The sequence below is a fragment of the Corvus moneduloides genome, chromosome 3 (genome assembly GCF_009650955.1).
Source record: "Corvus moneduloides isolate bCorMon1 chromosome 3, bCorMon1.pri, whole genome shotgun sequence".
NCBI classification, from domain to species: domain Eukaryota; kingdom Metazoa; phylum Chordata; class Aves; order Passeriformes; family Corvidae; genus Corvus; species Corvus moneduloides.
This window is the reverse complement of record NC_045478.1, coordinates 21416087-21428992: the sequence shown is the minus strand read 5'-3', so window position 1 is coordinate 21428992 and position 12906 is coordinate 21416087. Positions and strand designations below refer to the sequence as shown.

The window sequence follows — 12906 nt, the reverse complement described above, 5'->3', positions numbered from 1 at the left end:
ACACACAGGAACACATCTCAGAATTTAACCTTCACCCTGTCAAAGGCTTTTTTTGCTACTGAAGAAAGAGCAATACAACAAGTAGTGAAAGGGAAAGGGAGAGTAAGCCTGACTGCTGTCACCTAACAATTCTAAGAGAACAGAAGATTGGTTTTACAAATACTGATTTTTTTTCCAAACCTGTCTTAAAGTGGCTTATAAGACCTTAAAGTGATTTCTCTCCCTCCTCAATTCAGTGGCTAGGAGAGAGGTGCCTCTCAGTTCTCTTAACACCTTTCCCCAAGTGTCACTTTATTTCAGTCCTGGGCAGCTCTTAGGTAACAGTGTAAGAGCTTTGCCCTCTGCCTGCAGGAGAGGTGGTTCTGCACAGTCCCTCAGCAGAGGCCTTCAGCACAAGGGGAAGAGCTCACAGCAGCATTAAACCAAATGCTGGCTTTAAAACCATTCTATGAAGCTCTGAGAAAGCATACATGTATTTACGGGAAGTTTTATGAAGGGTAGCAAAACTATAACCACAGTAAAGGAGTGATTAGTGGATGTCAGCTGTCACCAGCCACTGTCAAGGTTACTCAGGCCACAGAGACAGGAAAGCACCTGATCTATTACAGGAATTAAAGAAATGGGGGGCAAATTGTTGTTAAATAAGGGCTGCTGGGTCCTTAACAAATCCAGTGGCTACAGCAGTGTGTGGCTGGGAATGCAAGGCTTGCAGCAATGCTCTGAATGAACAGGAATAAGAATGGATGTCCTTGGCTCCACACCTGACCATTGCTATGGCCATAGCCAACACGTGAATTGAAAGAGAAAAAAAAAATCCACAAACTCCTGTATTGAAAAATCCACCTATCAGCAATTCAATTCAATCACCAAGATTTAAATTAACATAAAACTACTTCTTGAGGAAATAAATATTCTCTTCTTCTTGTGCAGCCTATTAACAGCCCAGCTATCCTATTAAAAAAAGGGCTAATACAACCAACTACTGTAAAGCAATAGCATTAGGACTGCTTGTATGCTTCTCATTCTGTTACCAGTTAGTACAGACAACAGGTTACAGAAAGATCTTACAAAATTCAAATTGACTCATTGCTATGCATCAAGAGGCTTCTAGGAATAACAGATAAAAACATGATTTATTACACTGTAAAAAACTAGATTCAGAACAAGCAAGTGCAGAATATGGTACATGATTTATTTTTTCTGTATATTACATATTGTTAAATTTCATTGACAAACCCAAAACTTCCATAATTTTTCCTTTACCTGCTTAAGCCAAGCAATTTATTTTGTTCTACAGAATAGAACAAAATAGCTTCCTGGAGAATTGATCATCTGATTAACTTGGCAGAAGGTGCTCCAGCTCAGACTGACTGTCAGTGTTTCCCGTAGTTTGTCAGGTTAGAACCTCGGCTGGTAGTGTTCTGCCACTGTACCAGTCTAGAAATAAGCAACTCCATTCTCATTAAATTTCAATAATGTTTTCTTCTTAGAAGATGAATTAATGCAGTTGCATTTGTAGACATTCCATATAAATGAAGGCTATAGCTACCATCAGAAAGATTTCCAGTAGCCCCAGATTGGTGTCATGAGTTCTGCAGGATGTGCTAAGATAGGTTATATGTTTAATAAAGTCCTTAAGAAAAATAAATATTTTTGAATAATGTATGTACAAAAATTGGTTGTTTTCCTTCATTCATATAGGTTCAACAGCAGATATAACCAGTTATATTTTATTCACTAGCTCACAATAATTAATGCCACCTTTGTAATGATGTAGTAAGAGTCTAAGAGAATATTGGCCTATTCTTTATAATAGTGCAAATTATATGGAGGTGTTTTGAAAGCCATGGCTTCTAGAAAGAAGGATTAACAAAAAAACCCCTCCTTTGGTCCCTGCGAGAGTAGGTTAATTCTTCCATGAAATTTTCAAAACTCCCCTACATAATTTTAACCAACTATTAAGGCGTCAAAAGCATGGATTTAAAGTTGAGATTAAAGTGGCCTTTCTTGGACATGAAAAAAAGTCCACTGGAGATTTCCTGACAAAGAAATTTTCTTAATGTTTCTCCTTCTCCTCCTCTCTATTCTGCACAAAAGCAATACACCAAATAAACCTCTCTGATAATCCCCCCCATATATTTTTTTAAACTACAATAAAACATTACACTTAAATATATTGCACAAAAAGCATAACATATCCTGCCTGACTCTTCACAAAAATGGCCACAAACACAGGAGAACAGCTACTGAACATCTCAAAATTTGAAGAGATCAATGAAATGCTGAGGAGATACTGGCATGAGACAGGTGTTTGGATCACTGGCTGTGCAGGGGTGTCCTGTATCCTGAAAAATGAAGGAGAAAAATAAGTAAGTTCTCTTTCCATATTCAGTCTCCCCTCACCCCCAAGTAAAGGAAAAGAAAAAAAAAACCACCAAAAAAAGAACAATTCTCTCCTTCTACCAAAACCAGAACCCGAGTTGGAGCCCTTGAAAAAGTATCATCTTCCTTATCCATTATTTTTTGATAAGCATAACAAAAAGGCAAAAAGGCACCTGCTTTGTTGAACCTAAATTGTTGTTTTAATCAAAGCCTGACATCAGCTATTGCTTTGGGGGAAAATGACCCCCTTGCTTTGAGAATGATGGGCAGCAGATACTTCCTCAAAAAACCTGAGCAGTTTGAATTTTTGAATTCCCAGTCTTAGAAGCTTTTCTACCTTATTATGTTTTTCCCCTAATATCTTTCTTTTCCTACCTTTTCCACAAGTGAAATGAAAGCAGTGCCTTAAAAGAGAAGTTGGCACCTAGGCAAATTAGGAGTTGAGAAGTTAGACAGGATGCAAAGGCTTTTTGCAAATTCACTAAGCCTGCAGTGCTATCTTTCCTCTTACAGAAAACTGACCTCAGCAGAACTGTCTGATTATTTAAGATTCAAATTCCTCTTTGAAAAAAAAAGGTTTTGCACTTTATTAGAACCCCCTAAATGAGGGAAATGCAGAGGTGTAATGAGAAGAAGTTCCCAGACAGTTCAATTAAGAAGTTAAACAGCTTGGTCAGTGTTGTAAGGCTCAGAAGCGTCCTCACCAGGCTTTAAGGAGTTTCTCTCCCTTTTCCAGTAATGTTGATGAACTCACCATGTGAGGCAAGAAAACTAGATAAATGCATGGCCAGTTGATCACAGATTACTGTGGTCTTCATTGCTTTTGTTTCCATAGGAAGTGAAATTACATGCAGTTCAGTTAATAGAAGGAAAGAATCTCTAAGGGCTTTTTTTCTCACTGCCACATTCCCACCCAAAGTCTTTGCAGCACCAAAGTACACCAGGTGAAACACATTCTAAATACTGTTCAGCTTTTCCAGTGAAATTTGTTACTCAATAGATTTATTATCTGTGTTTTTCCATTAAGTCTATAGAGGACTACATGAATATACCATGTGGTGTCAACCCCTTCCCACTTTTTTTAATAATTGCTTTAACATCACCTGAGAAACAGTTGTTAGGTTCATGACATAGAGGGAAAAACAAACACACACATGAAAAAAGAGACCCAGGTAGAACTGCCTATTAGGGGAATCTGCAGATGAGGAAGAACAAATGACCAAGACCAAAACCAGCAGTGTTAAACTTAACACCTTCATCTTGAGATGACATCTGCAAGGAAGAGCTGCACCACACCAGAAAACACTCTTAAAGGTAGTTGCTAATGGACTATTATCTTCTCTACCCATTGCCATGTCAATGTCATGTCATTACTTTCCTAGTTTCCAGGAAAAAACACCATCAGAATTGTAATTCTGGGAAGTAAGGTAGGTAGGGTTTATCCTCGTTTAGTACTAATTTATACTCCTGAATATTTTAGACTGAGTTTGTAACATCCTATCTGCTTTCTTTGCACATCATTACAAAAACACTCTCGAAAGCTCTGCCCAGGCGGGAATTACAGGTACAATAAACATCTCAAAGATCACTTATTGGTGTTTTTAGTAATTGAAAACAACAAGTTTTACAGTGAAAAAGGTAACGAATAATCATAACTTCCCTGTAATTGAGTATTCCTCCTTTCAAGAGAAATATATTTTCATTGCATTTATATTAAATAAAGTGTTAAATCCTACTGATTTCAAGGTATCAAAGCTAAAGCAGACTTCTTTTAAAATAAGAAGATAATTTCCCAGGAGGAGTGTTTACTGGCAAATGTAGTTGTTTCCCTCAAAATTTAGCATAGCTAGACATTAAGAAGCACTGTATAAGTATTCTCACCATTTCTTCATTCAGAAGGCAACAATATAATAGCTTCCCTTGACTATCCCAAGTCACATGCAGCCTGTTTTGTAGAATTTCTTTTCAGAGAGATTCTCCATAAAAGTAAATATGACTACAGCATTCCAAGTGCAATAAAATCAATTCTAGCACCTCCATATGAAAGTTATCTGAGGTACATGTTACTCTTTTCAGATTTAAGTACTAAATTAAATACATCAGGGAGTGCAGAAAACAGTTTATATTAACACTGAGTGCAGAGAAACCTATTTCTTAGCAAAATCTGGCTGATCTCACTGACACCTATGCTCATTAGAAATTGAATTGTGATTCCTAGTTTAAATGGCTTTAAGAGGGAATATGGCAATAATAAAAGACAAAATGATGAAAAACTGAGATGGGAATTCATTACTACCTTTATCTAAAAGGCAACAAGAAACAAAACTATTCCTGCTGCTAAACTGACGTGCAGAAACAAAAATCAAAACAAAGACCATCAGATGATTAGAAAGGAACACATTATTTACTTCAACATTACAGAACAGTCAGCAATGAAAACAGATGAGACAGGAAATACCTGGAGTAACAAAGCAAGGTGGTAGTCCTTTGAGATCGTGAAGGAAGCAGGAAGGAGAGCCGTAAAGTAAAAGAAGCAGAGTTAAGGTTTATTTAAGCAAAGGTTCATAAGCCATTTAGAAAAAATCTTTTATTCTTGTGGCATATCACAAGCAGCTTTGTGAGAACCAGAATCAGCACAAGTCCCAAGAAGACTAAAACCAAGTGTTATGCAAAGGGCTTACACTGTTTTCATAAAGCCCTGGAAACTGAAAGAAGAAAAGGTATTTCAGCTTCTGTGGCCATGTCTGAGATAACTGAAGAGTGCTACTAAGTAAGCTTAAGAAAAAAGAACCTGCCAGAATTGCAATGGTGCCTAGTGGAACAGAAGAAATAGTATACACAAAAGCACTCACAAAGGCATCACACAATAATTAGTCATTACTTTTGCACTACTGAAATTATGTGTTTTTCTCAGTTTCATCATGGACAAATCCTTTAACAAGAAGTCATTTTTGAAAACAGACATTCAATATGAAAATTTTCTTATGACTCCCTCCTAACACAGAAGAGTACAAAAGCCACTGTACTTCCAACAAAGAACTTAGGAGACTCCTATGTACTATATATAAATTTACTTTGGTCACAGATCTTAGACAAGTACAGGAATACAAATGCCTCTTCCTGAAAAGCTCAAAGACTTGTTAAAAATCCCTTATGCTTATTATAGCATACTAAAAAAGTGAGAAGTCATTTCCCTACTTCAACAGTTCAATTGCTAATTCGATTCAGCAGCCATCAGTCCCTTCTTTTGCAAGGCCTTCTTTGAAAAGAACACAAAACAAGAGGGTTCTAAGAATTTCCTGTGTGTAGCCCTCTCATGTTGCGAGCAATTACATTATATTATCAGTTTCATAAACTGCTCAAAATTCTTCTCATCACTAGCTAGGCCTAGTGCTTTGGGACTATTTCAGACCCTTGTGGCTTTGGTTCTTAGCAACTCTTAACTCTCAGCACACTTACTCAAAACTACAATTTACTTGCACCGTGGATGTCCCTTAGTGTAAATAATTTCCCTAAGCAGTCTCATGCTTATGCACCACTTCTCTGTCTCCAAAACCAATTTATGGAGAGCAGTCACATTCCTTGTTAGCTTTAACACAGCTGAGTTAAGAGAAACTAATCATTCCTAGTTCTTCTTCATGCCCTGATCACTTTAGCACTTTTTTCTCTGCAACTATTCCAATGTCTTGCTTTGTTCTTTAATGAGGGAAGAAAAATAAAAATAGATGCCCTATGAAGAAGTTCAGCTATGCCTGAAGTTCTTCTGAATGCCCTTGGAAACAAAAGTTGCCTGACTTCAGAATTATACTATTAAAAGAAGAAACAAAAGTTTTACATATTATCAGCTATCTGAAGAATACAGTGCTTCCATTTGTTTCAAGACTCAAACACTTGCTACTTTTCCTCGATAAAATAACTGATTTATCTTTTAAAATTTGGATTTGGTGGAAGTGTTTTTGTTGGCTTTTTGCTTTGGTTTTTTTGGGGTTTTTCTTGCTATGCATTACAGATACAATTGTATGTCAAGCACTCACATATATATATTTAATTTAACAATCTTTCTAATCACTGAGTGACCAGCACTACTTGACCCACATTGCCCTGTAAAAAGAGGGACAGTATTTCAGATCAAAAATTAACCTGCCCCTGCCAATAAAGGTCCCAATTATAAATAAATCAATTAATTTAACAATCTATTTCAGCCTGATCATCATTTATTTTAAGACAGAGACAAGGCTTATTAGACGCCAAGACTAGAGAAGGAACACTGCAGTGTAGGGTCACAGAATGATCAGGTCAGGAGCACCTCAGGAGGTCTCCAGCCCAGCCTCCTGCTCAAGGCAGGCTAAGCTGTGAGATCAGACCAGGCTGCTCTGAGCTTTTTCAGTCAGTTCCTGATCACATCCAAGGATGGAAGCTGCATCAGCTCTATGGTCAAACTGTTCCCTTGCTTGGCTGTCCTGTGGCTCTTCTGTCCCTCTGAAGCAGTCTTCTCCAGCCACTCCTCACAGGGCAAGTCCTCCAGCCTCCCTGATTATATGACCCTCACCTGAACTTCCTCCAGTTTACCAGTATCTTCTTTGTACTGGAGGCCTCACTGGATGCAGTATCCCAGATGGTCTAATGAGTGCAGCATGAAAAGGGATAATGGCTTTCCTCAACATGCTGACTGTGCTCTTGTTAAAACAGCTGATCCCAAACACCTGCTCCAGTATTTTTGTGCAGAAGCACACAACTAATCTATAACTGCACTGTAACTTTAAGACCTGCCCAAATCTCTAGGATGAGGCAGTCAGCACCAGAATGGTGATCTAGGAGGTACTGCTCATCAATCCAAAGTACCTTTAGAACTTCCTGTGCTGTGTTTCAAAGAATTTAAAAGTCCAAGACAAGCCCTATTATTCCAGCAGTAGATTGGAACAGGTGTCTTATCACCTTGACTACTATAATCTACCACTGGAATACTACTGCAACCTGCACAGGTTCACTGCCTCTTCTTGTCACACCATCTCCAAAGTTAAACATTTAACTCCAAACACATTTAAAGTAATTCCTAATATTAGAGTCTTGTACTTTCAATTATACAAAGATCAAAATGAGAGAAATCTAGTGTAGAAAGCATCAACTCTTTACACAGTGAAGGCAGACAATCCAAAGAAATCTGATACCACAAACACCCATCTAAATGCATCTGTGTATTTACGTTTGAAATCTCCCCTTTCAAAGAGAGGCTTTACCCTACATATGGAGCTACAAGCTAAAGACTTACTCCACTGCAATAAAGGTTCTTCGTCATTCTTGACAGAGATCCTTCAGCAAATGTCCGGGCTTTTCACAGTAGAAGCCAATTCTGGCTACCTGCTTTCCTACTATTAATTTTGCAGAACATTACTACCGGGAAGGGCTCCCGTGATATCAAAAATACTCAAGATAACATAATTAAGGAACATGCTATCTCTAGCAGGATTTAGCTTATCCTGCTAAACAGCCTAGGCTTTTCAAAGGAAAATAAAAAAGTCTCACATTGACATACAACTTCTCTTAAAAATCATATAAATATGACACAAGAGCAACTAATTTATGTTAATTAGAATACAAATAATATGATTGTTTTCCAAGATTTCTCAAACACTTCTTACTCTGCTGTCCACTTAACACTATCCATATCTGATCTTTCAGCTGCAAAATTAAAGAAGTCTCACTAATTAGAAGGCTTTGTTATAGTGCAACACAGTAAAAGCAGGACTATGTAATCCCACATGTTAAAGAGAAGGATGCTCTACTGAAATTAATATCATGCCCTACTGAAATTAAAATGATCCTGTAAGACAACATATGCTTCATGGTAAACCTCAAGACTAGGGTAAAACACACTCTGGATAAAGTTTTACATTCCTCCAAGCTTCATATGGGACAGAAACAAAAAAATATAAAAATACAGACCTCTACACCACTGTGGTAGGAAAAATGTAGTAATTATTTCTCATTAGAGATGAACTGATTACCATGGCATCATTAGAAAACACTAACTTCAGACTAGTCCCTCACAACTTTCCATAAGATCAAATTAATAAAAGTAGACAGTAACTCTTTCCACATGGCACTTTTCACTGCAATTCTAAGTACTGAGGTTATCAGATATCAAGAAGTAAGAAGGCAAGATTAAGAACAACTTTAGAATTTAATATGGATTTTCTGGAAGTTTTATACATTATAATAAAGTCAGATATTAGTTACCCAATCACATTTCATATGAGAAAGCTGACAAGATGACCTTAATATTTTTCCTTGCAGATGATCATCTGTTTGAACTTATTTCTGATTATCTGTTTCAAAGCTCTTACCTTCCAAAACAGAATACTACAGTGTCGACAGAAATGCAAGGTGTCCCCATACTGTTCCTTTATTGGGTAACATTTCTGAAGTGCAAAGTACATCAGCTTCCAGTCAATGTGACCTTTCTCTGATGGAATCAAATGCCTACAAAACTAGACATAAAATTAATATCTTCCTTTAAAATTGCTATAGTCAATGCAGGCAAAGGACAGGGGAATGTGGGGGGAAGGTTGTTAAACTGAAGTTTTGTAACTAGAATTCTTAGAAGTCAGTATTATGACATCATACATCTCTGCAAAGCAGTGAGAGAGATCTGGCCACAAAAAAGATAGAAGGCAAAGACTAAAAATGGAAGAGTGCATATTTGCCAAGAAAAACTAGGCCATACACAGCTGATCTAATTCTACTGTCTCAATATTATTCTAATTATAGTCAAGAAGCATTTAACAAAACAATATTTAGAGCTGTAAGCAATTAATTTTATCCTTTAAAAAAAACCCAAACCACTCAGGAATAAGATTTAGAAACATGATTGTGCATTATGGATAGCGGTTTTCTGATAAAGCATTATGGATTTATATAAAGCTCTTTAATTTTAAAAGCATATACATAATTATTTTTCACATTTGGTTGTGATCTTTCTAGAAGGATAGCAATAATTAGTGATTGATGTACTTCTTGAGGACCTAATCTGCATGTAAAGATCAGCTGATGCACAACAGCTATCTCCCCCCAGCTTGAGAGATAGCCAAGGTTTCTTAACTATGTATTTATAAAAGACTTCTGTTCCACTCAGTGTGGATTAATGCTAATACATTGAGGGCTTTCTTCATTCAGAAGACAATTCCTGGATGGGGAGAGAATAGCACTGCTTTTCTGATTTCAGCTACACTTCACTTTGTTTCATAATGGCTCTTATTTTTTCCAACAGTGCTCTTCAGATATCAATTATATTTTTGTGGTTGTTTCAATGGTTCAACAAATATACTGCAGAGGACACAAAAAAAAAACAACCTAACGTGATTCTGTGGCTTATTAAGACAGAAAACTTTTAAAGAGAGGAAGCAGAATTTGATATGGCAGAATAAATAAAATCATTAGATTTCTATCATTTATAACTTAGTAAGAAATTGAATGTGAACATTCAGGACATACTGGAAACACTGTACAAGAGTACTTTATGTGGCATAGGGATAGCTAATTTCACTGAAATCCTCAAGGATCTTTTTCCCTGCATTACCCTAGTATAAGAAGTTCCTCTCTAACCAGTTTTGTCACTGTTCAATAGAGCTTACCTCATCTACCCTCAAAATCCACTCAACTGCTACATAAGCTTAAATTTGTTATCCTTGTAACTTCACCTTGAATTCTTCTGGGCTGCTTCTGAAGATGGGTTTTCAGTTTGCTTTTGTCTGTCTAGTTTTTCCACAGTTACTTCTAAAACCTTTCATGTCACAAAAAAAAAAAAAAAATCTTATCTGGGTCAACTGTGCATGAGTTAATTGATCTTCAGTTCTGTCTTACCCATCACAAAAATACTTAATCTGGTAGTCACCAAGCAACTTCAACCTGTCAGATTTTTAAGAATGGGCGCTTGCGCTTCCTCCAGTACGGAATGTACTAGGCTTCAAAAGCTCTTCCTCCAGCTCTCATGAGGTAACTTTCTTAGGTTTATTTTCACTTAGTCTGATTTTTTTCCCAGCATTTATTAATGGGAGAAAACGAGGACAGTTCTGGAGTCATTCCTAGATTACTTTAATGCTCTTTATGAGGAAGTGACAGGAAAGTCCTACTTCTCTTTTTGTTATTAATTTCAAAGCACTTGTTCTAGGCTTCTTAGCAAAAATTCAGTTTGGCTTCTCCAGAATTTTCACGTATGTTAAAAGTCTGAGCAACCTGTCTGCCTACCTTAGTAAAGCAAGCTCTACTTTAGGGGAACACTTTAGAGGTATCCTCTACAACACTGGTTAGGCAGCTTTTAAAAAAGCCCATCTTGTAATAGACATTTTTAAAAATAATGGAAAGAACAGCCCAGTAGTTATCCTAAACTCACAGACATACTGAAGGCAATATTTAGGAGGAATCAAGCCTCAAATACAGAGAAAACTCATGATTACTGCACAGTGATAAACTTTTAATCTCAAAAACGGCAAGTTCATGCTCCACTATTAGTATATAGTATCAAAAAGGCTACATTTATACAAATAACAGAGTTTATTACCTGCTTTTCTGCAAAATGGTACTGGCAGAGTTTTTTCCACAACTGTCTGTCTTCACTAAGCATGTACAAAGTTGGGGTCACTTGACCCAGAGTAATAATGTCCCAGCCATCAGAGAACCTGTATAAGATGTTATTCAGCATATGGAGAGGGAGATCACTAAGCGTAAGTCCATTGTTGACTTGCTGGAAATAAGAGTTGGAGACTTTTAGCTACAGAAAACATTACAGTATAAAGTACAAATAAAATTCTTTACTTTAGAGGTATCTTAGGTCTTAGTTTAGTTTTATCAAATCATTAAGTAAAATCTATGGTTAATTCTTGCCTACAACTATTCTCTAACTGCTGTTGAAAATTCAAATGACTAATGGTACAGAAGGAGCAACAGACCGTAAGTTTATAACTCACGGCTTTCTTACTGTTAAAATAAACATATCCTAAATTCATTATTTAAATTTCAAATAATTTTTGAAACACTTCTGCTCTCTCAGTATCATGCAGTCTTGAAAACTATAATATAGTCATTTCCATCTTTAGTGTGCTAAACCCTTAACTATAGTAAAGGTATGAACCAATTATTTCTAACTTGTTGGATCACTACAGTTTCTCAATTTTTATTAAGAAACAAAACACATGTCAACTTGCCTTAAGACAACTAGAGCACAGAATAGAATACAGAATACAGGACTGAAGATCAGAGATACAAAATGAAAGCATTATGGAAGTCAGAGGCAGAAGAGAGCAGGATAATTTCTGAACTCTGGAGACAGTTCCCCCTCATATATAAATGAGAAGATCTGCAGAGCTGAGAGATTAGAGCACTGAGAAAGTTTTCATTAAGACTGTACACCTCTGTGAACTGTAGTGGGGTAAGCTACGCCACAGCTCCTACACGACTAAAGCTGGAGCCCCCAGTGCCAGGCGGCAGAGGCTCAGGAGGCTGGAGGCAGTGCCCGGCTGGCAGTGAGGGAGCACGGGCAGTGCCAGCGCCAGGGAGCAGAGCTGCCCCAGCCCAAGGCGGTGGCAGCACAGCAGCCCTGCACCCGCGGGCTCGCACTTCTGTTTCCTTCTGAGCCATCTGGTACTGCTGGGGCTGTACCTCTGTTGAGGAATGAATATGTGAGCACTACAGATGCAAGATTTCTCATGGGCTACTTCAGCCAACATCAAAACAGCTCCAAGGAATTGTCACGCTGGAAGGAAACAAGCACAGCAGTAACTGCACTGTCTGTGCAGAAGTGTCTGTGCTCTGGTTGCCTGGCACATGAAAACTGCTGAGACCAGGTTCCTCATTTCTCCTTTCTATTCCAAAAGTAGCTCGTTTATTCAGATGACCGGCTCACATAGAAAGGACAATTTCAAAATTTCATAGCTGAAAGCCAGGAGATAAAACACTTGTATGACTTTACAGTGAGTGATATCTTATAGCATTTCTTCCAGGAGTAACCCAGCCAGATTAAAAAAAAATTGCCTGCTTATTATCAGAAGTTTCCACTATAAAACCCTGGAATAGTGCATACCACATGCTTTGAACACAGTCACATGAGGAGAATCCAGATGCTGAAGTCATTATCTTTTCTTATTTTTTACAAAAGCAACTGTGCTAATGAATAAATCTGCAAAATTGCTACTTGAATAATTTCTTTTTTTCCTCTTTTCTTGATACACCTCCAGAATGCCTTTTAGATTTTTATTTCTTCATTTGTAGAAAACTTATTTTGGAATTTAAAATTTGGGGGTTTTCCCCCATCTCTATCTGACAATCTAGAGAATTTTTTTTAACTTGAGAGAGAAAATAAATTCTATCTCTACTACAAACCAGCAGTACAGACATTGTAGCAGTTTTCATTAGCAAAAGCTATTAACACATTAGAAAATTAAGTTGATGCCATTTAATTAATTTCATATTACTTCTTTAAAAACCAAAAGAAGTAAAACTGTTTAAAATGTATTTGAAACTTGGTTCACT

General features: G+C 37.1%; 1 protein-coding gene across 4 annotated transcripts in view; it reads right to left on the bottom strand.

The window, feature by feature from the left end:
* Positions 1-1114: 1114 nt before the first annotated feature.
* FBXO25 (F-box protein 25) overlaps positions 1115-12906 on the bottom strand; it is a 30690-nt gene continuing 18898 nt past the window's right edge. For 2 of the 4 annotated variants that reach the window (XM_032104568.1, XM_032104570.1), the window contains exons 8-11: positions 10940-11122; positions 8727-8870; positions 4841-4867; positions 1115-2345 (exon numbers count right to left, since the gene is read on the bottom strand). In XM_032104568.1, the coding sequence (XP_031960459.1) occupies positions 2256-2345; positions 4841-4867; positions 8727-8870; positions 10940-11122 (444 nt within the window). In that variant the 3' untranslated portion in view covers positions 1115-2255. The remainder of the gene's footprint in view (positions 2346-4840; positions 4868-8726; positions 8871-10939; positions 11123-12906) is intronic. The other 2 variants (XM_032104569.1, XM_032104571.1) reach the window with 1 other exon arrangement.